Source organism: Melospiza georgiana, chromosome 1, assembly GCF_028018845.1.
Source record: "Melospiza georgiana isolate bMelGeo1 chromosome 1, bMelGeo1.pri, whole genome shotgun sequence".
In the NCBI taxonomy this organism is placed as follows: Eukaryota; Metazoa; Chordata; class Aves; order Passeriformes; family Passerellidae; genus Melospiza; species Melospiza georgiana.
This window is the reverse complement of record NC_080430.1, coordinates 48,154,595-48,173,817: the sequence shown is the minus strand read 5'-3', so window position 1 is coordinate 48,173,817 and position 19,223 is coordinate 48,154,595. Positions and strand designations below refer to the sequence as shown.

Below are 19,223 nucleotides of genomic sequence, written 5' to 3'. Positions count from 1 at the left end.
ACTGTACTTAGTGTCTTTCCAGGCTGACTTGCTGGGAGAATCAACTTGGCTTCTCCTTGGTGACTTTTGCATGGTCTGTGGGTAAATATGAGAGGAACTCCTGCTCATGCCAGTTCCTTCTCTGTTATGTTTTGGTTTGATGATAGATGAAAACAGCATGTGTTGCTTTAGAGAACAGCCTCCATCCACATCTTCAGTGGTAAAAGTCAATCTATAATCATGTGTTGCTGCAACATTTGATGTCCTAGATGGATTGCTGCTCTAGTCACATCAAAGCAAGAAAAATCAGTGGAAATTGTTTGGTTTAATACAATGGCTATCTTTCCTCTGCAGTCAAAATTTTCTCTTTGTATTGCTTTACCAGAAATGTCTTATATAATTCAATTATTTCTGCACATTTTCCTAAATTTATATTTTCTTTTACTTTGCATACTTTTTGACCTCAGGTTAACTGATTGCTGATTAACTCAGGATGGATAAGAGTTCTGCAAATGCTAAGAGAGTCTAAATGTTTTGTTTCTGTAATCCCTGTCTCAGTCATGGAGAAAATGCCATGATTAGAGCCTGTTGTGAGAAATCTCTGGCAAAACAGAATCTGTCCTTTGAAGAGCTACCACTTTGCAAACACCACACTTCTCTACCAGAAAAACACAGCCCTAATGTCAAGGTTTTTTGCTGCTTAGCTGAAGTCAGCACCTGGAAGAAAGCAGCTATTTTAAAAACTGGCCTGGGAAGAGTGGTATGAAGTTTGGCTGACATGCTGCAGAAAGTTGCATGGGTCCATGCAGATTTGGGAGATGAAAAAACCCATTTGTTGTGGCAGTTGTTCTTGGTGGTTTAGCAGAATCTGCCACAGCATGGAAGCACTTAGTTTGCAGAAGCACAGGAATGACGTTCTGCTGAAGTTTGGATCTCCTACTATGGAAACTGTTTTGAATTTTACTGCTCATAAAAGCATGTTGAGGGTATTTTCCCCCGCTTGTTAATGCTGTGTGATCATCAGGATGGTTTTTTTGTTTACTCATTATTACTGGCTACACAGGTAGATGTCGTATCATAAAAGAACCAAGGGCATGAAATCCAAGGAGAAAATCTTGTCTCTTCTCTGATTTGAGTTAGGCTGTAGCCCAGTCTGTGTTTGGATACAGGGTAAACTGTGGCAGTACTATCTTCAGGCATGAGTATTGCAGCTCACAGCTGGCAGAGGACTTCAAACCACTGTTCCTGTGGTTTCTCCACTGACATTCACACAAGCCAGCCCAAAAGCTGCCCTCCTCAAGACTGGTTCCTATTGAAAAGCGGGGAGGAATAACTGCTTTACCAAAAGGGAAAAAAAGCCACAAAACTGTAGCTGCATTCTGGGAGAGAATTAGAGAATTGAATGAGTGATTGGAGAGCCTGTAGTCCTAGAGCTCTTCTGAGCTGAATGACACTGCTGTGCAGCTTGCTGAGGGAAAAGTGCACCTGGGGAGAAGGTGCAGAAAGGAAAGAGGAACCTCTTTTTTGTCCTTTTTAACACTAGTCTGCTCAGTATGGAACTGCAGTTAAGCCTCTGAAATAAAACTGTGAATTAGATTTAGGAGGCACAAGAAATGGTTAAGTAAGGAATGGATTGTTGTTGTTTTTTTTTTTGTTGTATTTCTTTCTAGCTCTGTTATTTTTTATATGTTTAAGTGCTGTTTTAAAAAGAGGGTATCTATATTTTGTGGCATTTTTACCATTTACTATCCTAGCTACACACCTTTCAGCAATGCTGACTCTGACATCAGTATTAGTGGTGGAGACTATAATTAAATAAAAGAGTTCTCCGGGCGATGGGTTACATGTTATTAAAACAGTACAGAAGATGCTTAATGTGTAAACCTTTATTCTTTTGTATCAAAGGCTTTTTACACAAATGTTTTACTAAATGAGAATGTCTAGATATGTTTTTTTTTTTTCCTAACAGAAGTTAACATAAGTATTCTGAACAAATATTTGAAATTTATTTGGAGTGTTCATTACCAGTTACTGAACTGCTTCTGTTCACAGCAAATTGTTAGCAATTTATTGCCTGTTGTTGTATGCATGTCTGTGAATTTTATGGCTCAGGTATGGGGGGTTGTGTGCATTAAATAGAGTACAGATGCTTTAAAGTGTTTTTCCTCACCTGCAAGTTTTAATTTTGCAGACGATATCAGAAATTGCAGAAGATAATGAAGCCCTGGTAAGAACTTGATTAGATCATCACCTTGCATACTACCTCTTCTTTTGCATGACTGAGTTCAGGCCCTTGTGCTAATCTTTGTATGTAAATACAACTGTGCATATGCATCAGCAAGTCTTCAGTCTTCTCTGTTTTCTGCTCTTTGATGCCTGTTAAAATTTTCTGATGAAGCATTTTCATTGCTTTGCCTATGGAATGAGTGCTTTATTTCTGTGACTTCAGCAGGGGCTTTAACTGTTTCTGAAGTAAAGCTTTTGTTTTCTTTTCTAATCTCAGCAAAAAAAATAATTTCCCCAACTTTCCCAATTCCCCTCTTGAATTTCCTTGGCTTATGTGATTGATAGTTGGCAATTTTAATGGTCAATGTTAGTGAGATGAAAAGTAATGTCATTGTCCCAGACAATGGGACAATGACATTGTCTTTATTTGCTGATCCCAGGTAATGCTAGTTGTTGCAGATAGCTGTATAAAAGAAAGCTGTAAAATGGTAAATGGACTCATATCAGAATTTCCCTGCCTGTTTCCCTGATGATTTTGAACAGAGGGCTTCTGTTTGCTCAGAGTTAAGCACAGGCTTTGATAAATTTGAATCCCAAGAGATGTTGTAATATCTTGACTGGTTTGCAAATTTGACATGTCAAGTATAGCTAAAACCCAAGGAAGCAAGAGAATAATCAATTAAGCATATGTCTGTCATTCTGAGAGCTTGATGTGATTTTTTATGCAAGAAATGCAGCTCCCCATCCAAACCTGTGCTAAATCATACTTTCACAAATCTGCTGTAAACCAAGTTCTGAAACATTTATTTTTAAATCATTGCCTAATAAATAAATTATATAGTAAGAATAAATTTGGCAGGAAATTTAAATCCTTCTGCTAAGTTCAGTTTCTTAACCTAATACAAAGTAACTTGTTTCATAATAAAAGTTTAGATTATGAGGAAAATTGTTAAAGTGCCATGAAGCTTATGGAATTCTTGGCAGCATCATCTTGGCAGCATGACCTGAAGGCTCTGCTGCCTTTTAGCAGGATTGTGAAAGGTTGGACTATTGGGTAGAGAGAAATCTAGTGAGGTTCAAGTAAGTGAAGTGTATGGTCCTGCACCTGGGGAAGGATAACCCCAAGCACCAGTAGATGTTGGGGACTGACCAAGCAGAGAGCAGCTCTGGAGAGAAGGATCTGGGAGTCCTGGAGGATGACAAGTTTGCCATGAGCAGCTGGCTGTGCCCTTGGGGCCAGGAGGGCCAATGATATCCTGAGGAGACTGAGGCCAGCAGGTCGAGGGAGCAGGTCCTCCCCCTCTGCTCAGCTCTAGTGCAGCCACATCTGCAGTGCTGTGTCCAGCTCTGCCCTCCTCAGTACCAGAAAGGCATGGAGCTCCTGGGACAGGTCCACTGGAGGGCTGAGAAGATAATTAGGGCTCTGGAACATCTCTCTTAAGGGGAGAGACTGCAGGAGCTGGGCCTGTTTAGTGTGGAGAAGACTGAGAGGGGATCTCATTAATGCAGATAAATATCTCAAAGGCAGGTGCCAAGAGGATGGTGTCAGACTCTTTTCCATGGTTCCCAGCAACAGGACAAGAAGCAGTGGCTGTGAGCGAAAACACCTCAACATGATGAATAACTTCACCTCAACATGATGAATAACTTTACATTGAGGGCAGCAGAACACTGAACAGGCTGCCCAGGGAGTTCATGGAGTCTCCCTCTCATGGAGTCTCCCTCTCAGGAGACATTCCAACCCCACCTGGATGAGTTCCTGAGTAACCTGCTCCAGGGGACCCTGCCTTGGCAGGTTGGACCAGATGATTTTCAGAAATACCTTCCAACCCTAAAAATTCTGTGATTCTGTGATCACCTCTGCTGAGACAAGGTATCTCCTGTCCTTTTAGATGGCATTTCCTCACTGCTGTGAAAATAGTTCTTTGTGGAAGGATAGTTATAGTCTTTCAGCACCTCTGTTTCCAAACTCTATTATACTGTAGACTTCTATGGAATAAGTTTGTCCTCAGGACAGTACTGAAACACTGACTTACAGTTACATTACGTCCTTGTTTTAGGGCCTGATCTGACTGATGACCTGAGTAATTTTTTTTACACAGTTTAGCTTTGTTTACTCATGAGAACAAGGTTTTACCCACTTGATCCTTACTAAGATTCTTATTAAGAGGATCCTTATTGGTCAATGTAGATGTATCACATCAGTTAATACAGTAGTACAGAATGTGTGTGACTAAAGTTTATTCTAACTTTGGGAGTTAAATCCTGCCAATGGGAAATTCAGTTTGCATGGAGGTACTCAGATATTAATATTTTGATTTTCTCAAGATTAATACTTTATTTCCAGCATTAGTATGTCAGGTAATACAATTAAGTAACACAGATTATTGAATCTGGGACTTGTACTGAAAAAGATACCGAGCCATTGTTGAGGATGTGAAACCAATAGTTCTGGAATATGACTTGCTCATATGTTTTGAAGGTAAAGTGTTTACAGTAGTGTTCCATGAGTGCAGTTATCCAGCATCCTGACTATTTTTCCCCCGTGTATTTGTGGGAAAAAAATCTACTGAAATGAGAACAATAAAATACCCCACAGAGCTTGATATCATGAACTAAACAAAAACACTTCTCAGCATCCACTTCCTGTCTTCTTGACTAAAGATACTTAAAGGAACCAAATGCTAATAAAAAAAAAAAAAAGTTACTTCAGATGTACAGAATGACATAATAAAATTTTAAAAATACCATGAAACATATCTATTAATTGACTTCTGCATTGCAGTGCTAAATTGTAGTCAAACCAAACTGATTGTAGTGGTGTTTTTCCAGCATAGTGATGCCTGAACTTTTAGGAAGGGTAGTCTGTTCAAGGAAATTGCCATGAAATGAACAAAACCAGGAATTTAAAAAATGGGGAAGAAGGAAAAAAAGGTAATTCTAATCACATCTTCAGTGTGTAATAGTTCCTCTGGGCCAGTTTCCCATGCTTAATGTACCTTTAAGTGGATTTAGTCATACTCCATAGTAAGAGTATCTATACTTGGATTTATTCAAGAATATTTACAGTTATGTTTAAAATTCACACCTTGTTTTTCTTTAATGAAAATTAATTTTCAGACATAGTGAAACCCTGATACTAGGGTTACAAAGCTATTTCTTTTTCTTGGAATGCAAGGGATTTGAAATCAGTAAGGCTGACCCCTTTTAATGATGCAATGAAACTGTACCACAAAGAAATATTTCGGTAGTGCTTAGCCATCACAATGAAAAAGGCAAAAATCTGTGTCAATTGCTCTGTAGCAGTTAAGTGTATTTTCTGTAATCATCTAGAAAAATAGGGGCAGCTACTACACAGATTGTTCCATCATTTTCATCTGTACTAAGTACCAAGTAGGTGTGAATTCTCCTGCTTTGATTTTGCAGTGGCTTAGTTTTACCCTTGGAAAGGTTGCTTGAAGAAACAGGGCAATGTGGAAGCAGTGAAGAGGAGCCATAGCAATACAAAGTTCACACTGTGCTGGCAAAGCATCCTGCTACATCATCAGTCTTCATTTTAGACTTAGTTAGATTCTGGCCCCCATGGCTTCTCCAGAGCTCTTGTCCTCTGATGATTAGATATATTCTGTTCCCCTGTTTAAATTTATTCATGGCCATTTATCCTTGACAGCTCCAATTTAAAAAGCTGTTCTTACTCTTTGATGTTGACCTCAGTGATGTCAGGCCTTTCAGCTGCCCAGTACTGGGCTGTGAGCCCAGATAAGGGACTTAGTTAACCACTCCTGCATTTAGTAGTAGGCTGCTACTCTCCTGTTACCTCCTGTCCAATTAAATTGTTTCTTTGCTGCTTTCCCTTGCAAAATTAGAGCTCAGCTTTGTTCTGTTTTGCCCACGAAAGTGGTTTGTGTAAAGGTGTGCATTCTTTGGCTTCTAGTCCTGGTGGGCTGGTGTCTCTGTTGCTGGTTGCAACAGAGAAGCAGCAATTAATTTCCAGATTCCACTACACAAAGGTATTTTTCATATAAAACATGAGCTTGGTAAAAGCTTGTATTCCTTTGTTTGTTACCTGATGACAGTTGAGCCTGGCTAATTATTTTGATTTACATAATCATTTGAGCAGCCAAGTATTTTTCCCTCCGTAACAGTGATAAAATGTCCATTTTGTTATGTGTGTAAAACATGGACTGAGATTTTTAAAATTTCTTTTTTAAAAACATCAGGAGGATTTAGGTGCAAAATTGCCATTAATTTATTTTGATAATCCAAGTTGCTCTAGGCATCTTTCAAAATAAGCACACAGGATAAAAAGATGGTTTAGCCTGTAGAAATGATACTAGGAAGGCATGTGAGAGACAGGTGTGGTAATCAGGATCACAGGCGCATTCCTATCATTTTTATTTTTAGGAAAGAAAAACTAGTATCAGAATGTGTGGAATGGTTTGGGTTTGGTTTTTTTCCTTCACAGTTTCCTAAGGTAAGAATACAGAGAATTCTTAGGAATTTAAATTAACAGGTTTGACCTGGCATTTCTCTAAAGCCTAGAGGTGCAGAAAGCAGCTGTTGCCCTCATCTTCAGGCAGGTTTGTCAGAGAGGTTGTGGACCCACAGGCTCTGTTAGAGCATGGCCATCCCCTGGAATGGCTCATGCTGGGACAGCTGATGGCATTGCAAACCTCAGCTTTCTGCTGCCTAGCAGGCTTTTGCCAGGACCTGCTGTGGGTGAGGAGATGCTGCATGCCCAGCTCTCACAATGGGGGTTAGAAGAGGAGAGTCAGTAAAGAACAGTGAAATTTCATCCGTTGTCCCAATGTAAGGCATCCAAGAGCCAGAGCCAGAGCAGCATTTGGGAGGGCTTGTAGAAGTAGCTTGCCTGAGAGCAAAGGTTATTAGGATGTCAGCGTTAATGAGATATGAAATTGCAATTACACAGTGCATCTTTCTGATCATTTCCCCCCTCTTGCTGCATTAAAAAGCATCTTCATTAGGAATTGTCCTCAAACTATTAAGTAATTTAGCCAGAGCAGTAAGGGTTTGATATTTACAGAACTGTTGTGCCTTGTGCTATGGATTATTCTAAAATTATTTTATGAAGAAAGAGGCCCCATTATTTTTTGGACTTTTTGTATGATCAAAACCCTTACAGAGGCCTTGAGTTAAACAGCTCCTACCATTTTTTTTTAAAGATTGCTAATTTTATAAACCAGCTTTGATTACCTTGAAATTTCTAGCCTCTGTCTGCTGCTCTTAATAGTGTGAGTGTGTCTGTGTGTGTGTGTTTGGAAGCGAATTACTTGAAAGTCTGTTTCTACCTATCTGCTTGTGTTTAACCACTTAACAATGAATCAACACCCTTCCCCTCCCCCTGCAGATGCTTTAATCCTTATCTTGCCCTAGTTACCCTGCAGATTGCTTTCATCTTTAGCTGTGCTGCTCCTAATGCTTATCCCTTTAGCCTGGCTTTTGACTTTTGCAATGGCACTTGGTGTATCCGTGCGTGGGCAGGTGCATGCGTACAGCCATACATTTTAGAAGGACACAGTGTCTATGTGTGGTGCTGCATAATAATAGAGCTGAAGTTTTCCTTGCTGCTTCATTAGTCCCAGTGTTGCACTTCTTCTGTCATTAATTATTTGAAGCGGAGTCACCGGAGTGACATCTGATGAGGTGTCTGAACATCTTAAGTTGAAAAGTGCTTTCACCTTCTGGATCCCAAATGGTTGTATCACTGTCAGTTCTGCTAAAACTAGGTTTGTACATTCAAACCAGAATTGTCAGCTCCATTAGCCCAGTTTATTCCCCAGAGCTGTGGAAGAGCATGGATTAATCAGTATTAATCTGGTAGGACTGATCAATAGTTTTGATGAAAAGACTTAATGAGACTGGTGAATCCAAGTTAGTTTGATCCCTTTACACTCCAGCCGCTGCTGTTCTGAAGATGAATATCCATGCCCAAGTTTAATGCAGTTTATGTAAGCCCTCTAAACTTTACCTTTTCTTGGTGGGGATTAGTTTTCATGCACCATTTGTTTATTGAAGAGCATTCATATACTAAATACAGGTTAACTGACAAAATTTTAAAACAATTGATGAGAAAATTTATCTTTGCCGGATATGTGCTTAGTTTAACACTGGGAGAGATTTTTATCTACTTTTCAACCTATATGGCCTACCTTTTTAATTAAATATTTGAAACTTATTTCATTTTAATTAATAATAATAATATTAATATTTATTATATTAGTATTCCCTGTATTAGTAGAAGTATTGTGTCATGAAAATGCATTAGGATTTGCTACAAGCTTTTAGAAGAAAGCTTTTCCTGGGGTTGCTGTTTTATTTGTGAGTTCATAAATCACTATATTATGCAAAAGGATTTAATTGGGGAATGTGACAGGACCAAAGCTGATTAAATTTCCTTCAGAGTCTTATTGTCATCCTAATATGAAATCCTTGGTTATTTGGAATGCTAATGGTGACATTTTAAATCTAATGTGCTTCTTAAATGGTTTGCAATATTAAAGAAACCCCAAACAAACAAACCAGCTACGACAAGAAAAAAAGGCAACAGAGCATCCTCTCAGACCATTTTTTTTGCTGAAGAAAGTATTCCCTGCCAAGTTACAGTGGATTTTTAGAGACATAATTTTTCTTGTTTGCTCTTTGGTGTAGGTCTTCCATTTGTTGTAAGTAATCAGAGCAACTGCGCATACCTGAAATTACTGAAGGGAAAGGTGTTTTGGTATTTTTTGGGTTTTACTCACAAAATATCAGGAATGGCAGGGGTATTTTTGGTGGAGGGAATCTCAAGAGTTTTGGCAAAATGTCCTTTCTTAAATGAAGAGGCCATTAAAGGCTGCATCTTGCCATCAGATATCCCTAAGTGGCTGATTAAACCAAATCCAGCTACAGGAATTGCTGCACTGAAGCTGATTTGTCTGCCTTATTCCTCTGTACTGCTGTAAATGTCTTCCATCTGAGTGGATGTTCACTTTTTTGTGTTGGGTTCATGCAGGACAGTCAGATAAACCACAGATCAAAGAACACCAATTAATTAATTGATTAACTATGGCTCTACTATTGGACTCAGGTTTTCAACATGCCAAGTTTTGCAGTTTCAATCTGCCAGAGGTTTTTTTTTAATTCTTTTTATTAGGTGTAAGCTTCTGTCTTAAAATCACTGGGACTTTTCATGCTGTTTGATTGTATAATATTGCTTTTTAATAGTTTACTGGCAGAGTACCTTGCAGGCAGTTTGACATGCCCTGGAAGGTAATTCCCTTTCAGGATCTCTGCACTGCTGTTTGTACTGAGTAGTTCCTTCATGGATGGGCTTCACTGAAATCCTTGTGGCTGCTGACTGTTTGGTGCCCTGACTATGTATAGAAATGAAACTAATCTTTAAAAATTGTGGTTTAACATGAAAAGTTCCCATGCATCTAGTCATATTATCTCTGATGAGCTTAAACTCGTTTTGAATTTACTTGAGTTCATTCAAAGATGTGTTGAATTTAAAATGTACAGGTGTAAAATGCAGGGTAGTGGCCTGCAAAACCTAAATAATTCGAACTGCACACTTTGCAATTTGGTTGCTCATAGATAGAGTAAAAGGGATGCATCTCCAGGTTTAGAGAAAGAAATCAAGGCATTAACTGTTAGAAAACTGTTCAAGATATATAATCTCTTCTGGTGCATTTTTAAAATATATTTGCTTCATCGTAAGAGAAGGAATAAACAATGCTGTAACTTCCCACCAATTTGCTTGATGCAGAGGCGCCAAAATGCGACACCTCTACATGGCCTTCAATTAGGAGGATTTCATAAGTGCTAAGGAAAAAGTTCATGTCTTTCCTCTGTTAGATCTAAATCTCTGAATTTATGAGAGAAGTTTAATTTGGACTGATTTTTTTTTTTTTTTTTTTGAGCATTGCATGCAGTGTTCTCCTAGAGATTACTTCTTCTCTTAAAACTGCTTTCCTCCAGTAGAGTATTCTTGTTATCCATGCTAAATTGTGTAGGAGACTACCTATAGCACGGCCTCTCTTGCTCTTCTGCTACCTCTTAGTCCATAATTGGCTTCATTTTCCTGCCTTTCTGAAAGCTTCCTGCTGCTTTATTCCCTCGGTCGTTGCCCTGCTGCATCACTGGTAAATGTGTCATGACTCCTGTCTCTTGCAGCTTTGGAGATATGTTGTCCTTTACACTGACTGCATTTGTTGAGCTGATGGATCATGGGATTGTATCGTGGGATACATTCTCTGTGGCATTCATTAAAAAGGTAAATTTGGAATCAATGCTGTCTGTTCTATATCAGTTTGAATATTTGAGGTGAGTTGTGATTTGGATTTTTTTCTTTTTTTCCTTCTTTGTTTTTTTCCCAGGTACATTATTTAGGTCGTTGGTCAAAAAAAGGTACATGAAAATGGGATCAAAGTGCTGTTTCAAACTATAAATGTTTGTACTGCAGAATCTGGTTCAACTTCTGTGGAAATCAGTTGGAGTGAATTGGAATCAACACAGTATTAGGCTTGTTATATGATAAATTGCTTATGCAATTACATTGTGACCTCCCTGCGCAGATAAAATACAGTTAAAGCAAAAAATTAGTGTTTTGATACAATGTAAACTAAAATGAGTAATGCCATATTTCTAGGAAAAAAGCCCAGCACTGAAATGTTCCCTCTGAGGCATTGGAAGAAGAGAAATGAGTTAGTTTACAATTTGAAATTAGGATGATATCTGAGTTAATCAAGCTGAACTTTGCCCCTCTGAATCTTGCAGTTGAGGTATGTGGTTTTGAAAAAGATCTGTTCACGATTTGCAATATATCTTTCTTACATGTCAGAGATGCACAAAAGCAGCAGAAACATGGTAGTATTCTTTAGGTACAGACCTTTACAAGACTTCAGTAAAAGTTTTTGTTACTGATTCAACACTTTTCATTTACTGGGGAAGAAAAAGCCCAAAACCACATAATTCTTCTTTACAAAGAATTTTCAAACCTGATTGAATTTATCATAACCCAAAGTGTTTTTGAACAGGTTCAAAAGATATCAGTTTCTGCACTAAAATAATGTCAGAAGCAGTAATTAAATGAATATAACCTGTGGCAAAGAAACCTTCATTTTAGTAGAGTGTGTCAGAGCAAGGGCTTTAAATTTTGTTAGAAAATTGCTACCATCAAAGGAAAGCAGAAATTTGCTTTTGTTGCCAAAAGTGAAAGAAGGATTAACTAGGAAAAACAGCATTAGATACTTTAGATGCTAAACTTCAGTTTTGGTCATAAGAAAAAAATAGTGTAACTGATCTGAGTTTTGTTCTGGTTTTTAAATTTCTTTTCCAATTTCACAGTCCAGGTAGGTTGTGATGACAATTGTTGTTACCTTCTAATGGCAAAAAATTCTACAACTGCTTTTAACTGACTGCAGGAGACACAAAGTCCAGAATGCCTTGCTTTCTAGGGGAGCCTACTATGGAGCATATGAAGAAACTTTCTAAAGTTAGTTTAGAGCATTTACTTTGTTATTGGCTCAAAACAAATGTCTTTGTCCAAATTTTGTCCTGCGGACTGTATTGTAACAATAGAAGAAATTGTTGTGTTCCCCTTGTTAATGGCTCATCTCTTCTGCCAAGCACTTCTATAGGTTTCCCTGGATAATGACCCAATTAAAAAAAAAAAAAGACAACAAAAACAAAACAAACAAAAGCATTTCCACAAAGTACCTATATAAACCAAAACTGGCAGGAAAAACGAAAAGTGAAACTATGGAGCAAGAAAGGGACCAAGGAGAATGACAGGGGAATGCGGTGGGCCTAATGCTGACCAAATGTCAGTGCACCTACTAGAATTATTTACTAATTTTCTGCTGTGACATAAGAATTAGGAGGAGAGCAAAGCAGGCTCAAAGCTTTAAAGGGCATAAAAAACCCTTTATTAACAGAACTAAAAGAAAGAATAATAAGAATCAGAACAAAGCCTTCAGAACACTTCTCCTCCCCTCACACCCTCTTTTCTTTCCCACTGACAACGTAAAGAGACAAAATCTGCGACTTTCAATCAGTTTACCACCTCTAGAATAGTCTTCCTTCAGTTCTCTTAGGGAGAGCAGTCTCTCTTGCTATGCTGCAGAGACTTCTCCACAAGAAACAGTTCTCCTGTGGCTTCAATGTCACAGCAAATCAGCCACCTGGGAAAGGGAAATCTGTTTGCAAAGTGAAAGTCCCTCCCATGCTTTACGGCTTTCCCACAGCTGCTTTCATGGGCCATGGCAACTTATGGGGTGCTGTTTTAAGGATGAGCTGTTCTAGCATGAAAGCAAAAGTTCTCTTAATCCATCTCTGGGAAACAGAGGTTTTCTTCTCTTCCTGGGGCAAGGTTTCTCATCTCTCTCATTTCTCTCTGTTCAAACTTCTCATTAGATCACAGAGAGTTAGAAGAGAAACAGAGGGACAGAGAATGACAGAGGATGAGGAAAGAGGCTCAGGAGTGTTCTGATCTGCATGCAGTTGGAAACCAGAAAGGCAGAGCCCTCAGAGGTGCAGCGTGGGCATGGGGCAAACCTAGCAGAGCACCTTTGGACCATGTCTCACTTCTGTGGCAGCAATCTATAACTTCATCCTCACTAGCTTCTCTGACGTTGGCTTTTGACAGGCCACTTGAGGTCCTTGATGGGCTTGCTCAATGACTGACGGGATGGATAAGGGAGTGGATAAGTTTCTGCTGAGGGGAAACTTGCAATCAAGTGCTTCTGCCTTTTGAAGCTGTCCTTCATGTTAAATGAAAGATAAACTTGAATGGGGTCGAATTAGTCTGAATTTTTTCTGGAGTAGTTTTTAAAATTAAAAGTATAGAAGTTGAAGGAGACCTCAAAGGGAACCCCTGGCTGATTCTAATGAATAGGTGCTTGGTGTTGGATGCAGACTGTCTCCCATCCTTTGGGGCTTAAAGGCTGCTATTCCAAGTGCAGCAAGCAAGATTGTTGCTTTCAAGGAGTCCTTTGTTCCCTATTTTAAGGAAAAATAGCATCATTTGGAAAAGCTTCCTTATGATATATCAAGTTCTCACAAGACCTTTTTCTTGCTTAGGATGATATATAGCTCATTTCCAGATTCCATAGCTGCCTAAAGGATTTCGATTCCAAATTCTTAGAAAAAGTCGCGATGATTGTTTATCAAAATTGTCCTGGTTCTGGTCAGGACAGGGTTAAATTTTGCAGTATCCAGAAGTGGGCATGGCTAGGACACAGAGGTTGTTCTATACCACCTCAAATAATTTTCTGGGGACAGGGGAAGGGGTTCCTTCTGGGTCAGGGTAGCATGGCAGTGGATCAGGTATTCCCGCTTTCCACGTTGTGAGCATTCACGGGTGAAGTGTTTGTCTCTCTTGTGCCCTCTGTTATTGGTAGTATTGCTGTTACTGTTCTTTTTCTTGCTCCATTGCTGTTTCCAGTAAATTGTTCTTATCTCAACCCATGATGTTTACCTCAGGCCTGCCACAGGAAGCACAGGGGAGTGAGCGAATGATGCATTGTTTGGGGTGTTCAGTGGGGGCACTAAACAGGGAAATACCATTCCTAAACCATGACAAAAATGCACTACACAAATTTGGTACATCCATCTTTAGTGCCTACAAGAGAAGTAATGAAGTTTGTAGTATTGTTTAAGATATTAAAAAAAATCTTTAAAAATTACTTATATAATTGTTGATTCGTAAGTGTATGATGCAGAACCTTAGTGTTGACAAATTGTTTACCTTCTAAAATATATTGTGCAGAAAACAGGATGGCAGCCAGAGAAGTATTTTGGTATGTCACAACTGTCAGTTGTTTTTTCTGTGAAGTGCAGATCTAGTTCCTTACTTTAAAATTATATGCACCATTTAAAATTTTACTATGCACTAAATCTTAACAGAGACCACAACTTGGACAGATTTTTCTGTACATTTTTGAGAACAGGATAGTGCAGGCAAATAACTAATGAACATGCATAATGCAAATCAGATGTGTTTCTTTCACTGTTTTTCCCCTATGTGTTCTTTTTCTGGTGCAGCTTTTAAATAGTAGCAGTAATAATAATAATAGTAATAGTAATAATAATAATAAGTAGTAGTACTACTACTACTATATAGCAACTTTTTGTTTAACTTTTGAATTTTCTCTTTTGCCTTAAGTGATGCTGAACCAGGAGGAGAACTCAGATGATGTAGTTCAGTTTGCTATAAGTTTTTCATCTGCTCTCAGTTTACATATTTAGCTCCTATTTCAGAGGAGCAAGAATGTGTAAATTCACGGTTTGATTTCCAATTTACCCTTGAAATTGAAAGGAAGTTAAGCACCCAGACTCTTCTTTTGTATGTGGCTATATATGCAGATTTCAAGGTTACAGGTATTTTGCTGAAGAAATAATATTATCCTTAATGACACACACCCATGTGACAGATTTTCACATGGAAGTGCAAAACAATCAAGTTGCTTCTTTCTGAAAAAAATGTTGTATTTTGCTGTGCTTGCATTATTTTAATAATTGGAATTTTTGATAAATGAATGCAGGATTATTTTTGGATGTTGAAAGCCCTCTCTCTGTGTGGTGCTTAATAAACAGAAAACAGCAAATAGCACAAATTTGAACTCCTTTTGATTCCTGTTTCTTCTCAAGAAGGCACTCTTTTTTTTTTTTTTTTTTTTACACACCCAGAACTTCAAGTGTGGGACTAGAATTTTGTTTAAATGCAGTTTTGCTCTCCCTGGAACTTACACGACTTATTTTTCAAGGTAGACAAGCCTATTATTTCTGGCCAGACTTCATGCTTCAGGAAGGTGGTTATGAATACACACAGCTTGACATGCAAGTTACCCAGCAGATGTTTTGCATCTATATTCAGTGTGATACATCTTTTTAAACACACAAGACAACTTTATACCTTGTGTTTGTGTTGATGATTAAAAGATGTGATGGTCCAAGGTCAGGAGAATAAATGAGGCTAAGGCGGCCTTTCCTAGATGAAGGTTCCAGTTATCTATACTGTTACATTTCTGCAGGTCCCTGGTGTGAAAATGTTATATCCCAGTGAAGCATTAACTGCCTCCCAAAGGAGCTGCTGCACCAAGAATAATTCATAAATATTCAGGGCTCCTAAAGAGGTGACAGAAATCTGGCAATTTGGGACACAGTCTGCACACATGGTTTCCCTCCTGCACAAGCAATCCATGAATGCCTGAAAAATTGAGGCATCCAGGGGCACTTGGTTTAATGTGTGAGCAGTGCAGAGTTGGCAGCTCTGGCTGGAATGCATCAAAACACATCTGGATTGCCACCAACAGAGGTGGGGTAGCACAGTGCTTTGGACACACAGATTGCTGCTCTAAAAAGCACACTGTGCTTTGTATACTATTGTAAATATTATTTGGCTCAGGACTTGCTGGGAGAAGATACTGAGAGTCCAAAATAGAAAAAGGCTAATCAAGTTCCTCTCTCCTCCTGTTTTCTATGCATTCGTGGCTTGGTTATTTACAGAAAGTAAAGTAAATGTATATTCTCTGAATTGAGTTTCATTTGGTGTAGGATGTTCCTGCTGTGGTAATGCAAGCCAAGCAGCAGAGCAAACAGCAAAAAGCAAAAGTGCTATAAAGATTAGAAAAAGAAAAATCTGTCCCTCTTTCTTTCCTGTCTCCAGCCAAAGTTGGGTGTTTTGCTCCTTCAGTACTACTTAAGATGTCACAAGTGCAGAACAATACCATTGTCCACGTGTCAACATTTTAATGTGAATTTTACAGGCAGCTGGACAGCTTTTCTAAGCATAGGGCAGGCCTTTGTTCCTCCTAAAAGGAAACAATTCTTAGGTCTCAGCAAGCATCCAGAAATTGAAACAATAGTTATGATTACAGTAGTGGCTTATAGCAGGAATACTGAAGAGATGTGTGAAATTTTCTGGAAGGAACATATCGGACTTGAGACAGGGCCACTGCAGTCTTGTTGCTTTGCTGCAGAGAGCAAGTAACTGTGGTCACAGTACACTTCAGTCTGTACTTTCTTGGGTGCCTTTCATTTTGACTGTGCTGGTGTTGGAGTACTTGAGGAAAACCCCTGCAGTTCTCGCTTTCTGCATCAGCAGAAGGCAGGTTTCTTCCCAGGAAGTATTTGGGCTGGGCAGCATGGTGGAGAACGTGTGTTGCCACATCTCACTGCACAGCTGTGTTGACTTTGCAGATGAGTGTGCAACTTGTCATTGCCACACTGCAAAATAGCAGAGATCAAACTTGGTTTTAATTAATGTGCTATTCGCTTGTGGCAACTTGCAGTAAAAGGGAAGGTTATTAATGAAAAGCTGGACTCTAGACAGGGTTGTGGAACCAGTTGTCCTGATCATCAACAGAGTTTTAATTGGTAACCTGGAAAGAGTTTTCAGCATTATTGGTAACACCAAGCAGAAGAAAAAGGCATGTTTTTTCTAGATTGTGTTTTTCCAGAAAGCTAGATTAAAAGTTTCTCTTTTGAAACATTTGCCTTAAGCCTAGATATTTTTAGCCTGTACATTTTTTTTCTGGAGAAAATGCGAACTAGTTGCCTTGTTTTTTCCAAAGTTTTCTACACAAAAAATAGAATTGTTGAATTTTTTGATGCTGATTTTTCATGTTTTTAATGTAATGATTAAGCATACATTTCAGTCATGTGAACATTGACAATAACCTTTGGTGACTTGTGCCAGCTGTAGACCCTGTGCCGCTGTGTTCTTTGATGGTATATGCTGTGCCTGGTTGATCATTTTCAGGTATTCACTGATAACTGGCATGTGGACAAGACTGCCTTTTATCTAATGCCTTTCTGAACCACGCTGACAGTTTTCTTTCTAACCTTTCCCTGTTTTTTGTGACAAGATGCAAATTCTCTGAATGATTGTGTTTGCAGATAGCGAGCTATGTGAACAAATTTGCCTCGGACATCTCTATCTTGCAACGGTCGCTGGCAATCCTGGAATCGATGGTGCTCAATAGCCATGACCTGTACCAGAAGGTAGCACAGGAGATCACAATTGGGCAGCTGATCCCACATCTGCAGGGGTGAGTGGCTCTGACTACCACATGATATGGTGGATATTTTTTCCCCTTAAAATAGCGCAACATTTGGAGAAAAAACAGTACCATAAAGACCAGCAACCTCCTTTATGATTCCTGACTCCACTACAAGTGACTGCATAACTGGTAACAATATCTCTGGAGTTGCCTGGTCATTAGGTTTTAGGGCTTTTTTGATTTTGTTTTGTTTGTTTTTCTATAAGCTACCTATGTAGTTGGAAGTGGGGAATGAGGAGAAGAGCACCCTGTGGTAATGAAATGCTTAATTAGCATACAGATGGGTTGTTTTATTTGCCAGACTCTGGGAAGTGTGTAAGACAAAAATTGCTCAAGTTTTGGTGAATGTATGTTTGAAAAGGAAAGGGCTTTTTCTTAAATAGTAATGTGAAGTGCTTAAATGGATGGAAGCTGCTTCTTGTAGCATAGAGTAACCTACTGTGCATAGTTATGCTTGTCTACCACCTGGGACATTTTCAATGCACCTGAAAAGCTTTGATACCAGCAGGTTAATTTCCAAAAGCCTTTAGGGAAGATTCCTCTTCCTCTCTCCAGCTGTTGTGCACCTGACAGAAACTGGTTATGAGACTCTTGCTATGATCAGTGGAGGGTCAATGGTAGTTCAAGGAGTTGTTCATTCCACCTTTTTTGAATTCTGAATCCCCCTTCAGGACATCATCTCTCTCGCAATAATAAAGAAAGCCAGGTCATGACCAACCTTGGTCACCTAACTTACATGGTTAACATGAAGTGCAAACAGCTTCTCCACTTCTACCTGCTGAAATGCAGCTGGAAGATCAATTTCTACAGCTCAGGTGCATTTGTGTTTTTCTCTCACATCTACAACATTGTTCCAAACAGGACAGACCAAGAAATCCAGACGTACACCATTGCAGTAATAAATGCACTCTTCCTTAAAGCACCGGATGACAAGAGGCAGGTAAGTTGATGGAGGTTGTATACCTATGCATCTTTGGGAGAAAAAGTGTTTCATATATTCATACCTGCAGTTGTCCCATCACACTTTTCCTGCACTTAATTCAAACTGAAGCTAGTTCTGTTTTTTCCTGCTGGGATATAATTCGTTTTCATGGAACTACCTCCATCTTGCACCAGTATTAGGAGGGATTAAGCATTCTTCCATGCTTTTGTAGTTCCCTGTGACCTCATATGAACCATATTGACTGTGGCTGACTGTAGTATTTATTGTACTGAACTCTTTGCCAGCACAGCTTGTAAACCCAGGCTGTTTTTTTGGTAGAATGTTTTCCCCCCAGATTTTTTATTAAGAAGTGTGTTTCTTTTGAAAACAAAAATATCTTGCCATGTAAGCATTTCGTGACTTTTATAGTGTGCTATTTTAGAGCCAGATATCAGGAAATATTTCAAGATTGCTACTTGATGTTAAATGGGGATGGAATGTGAAGTGTTATGAAATAGGGAAGTTTTATCCATGTTTATGAAGTTACTAGCCTGTGTCAAAACAGATTTAGGCATTTATTTATTTAACATTTCTGTCACCAGGAACAGTGATGATAATTCTTGTGGTGACATACTGTTACTGTCCAGAACAAGTTCACTGAGAGTTGCTGATCAGTTCTGACAAGGGCTTTCCTTAGATTTATTTACATTTTTAAATGCTGGTGACTGTTTAAACAAACATCAAAGCCCTAATGAGGGTTTTTCAGGGGGGTTTGGTTGGTATTTTTTGGGTTTTGTTTCTTCTTCTTAAAAATATTTTTAACACTGCAAACAGGAAAAGTAAACCCATGGTTTAATTAGGAAAAGAAGGCTCTTCCACCCCTCACCCCCTTTTTTCCTTCTTCCTCCAACACAGTCTTCTATAACTAAGGCAAGAAGGCACCTAATAACCAAAAATTAGAATAAAAACTTTTCTTTCAATTTTGGCATAAATTTATAATAGATCCTTGTAAGGAACCCAAATATTTTGCT

General features: G+C 38.8%; 1 protein-coding gene across 2 annotated transcripts in view; it reads left to right on the top strand.

Annotated features, from left to right (window-relative positions):
- ELMO1 (engulfment and cell motility 1) overlaps window positions 1-19,223 on the top strand; it is a 302,214-nt gene that overhangs the window by 93,967 nt on the left and 189,024 nt on the right. For both annotated transcript variants that reach the window (XM_058027258.1, XM_058027263.1), the window contains 4 exons: window positions 2,171-2,206; window positions 10,381-10,480; window positions 17,107-17,258; window positions 18,132-18,210. In XM_058027258.1, the coding sequence (XP_057883241.1) occupies window positions 2,171-2,206; window positions 10,381-10,480; window positions 17,107-17,258; window positions 18,132-18,210 (367 nt within the window). The remainder of the gene's footprint in view (window positions 1-2,170; window positions 2,207-10,380; window positions 10,481-17,106; window positions 17,259-18,131; window positions 18,211-19,223) is intronic.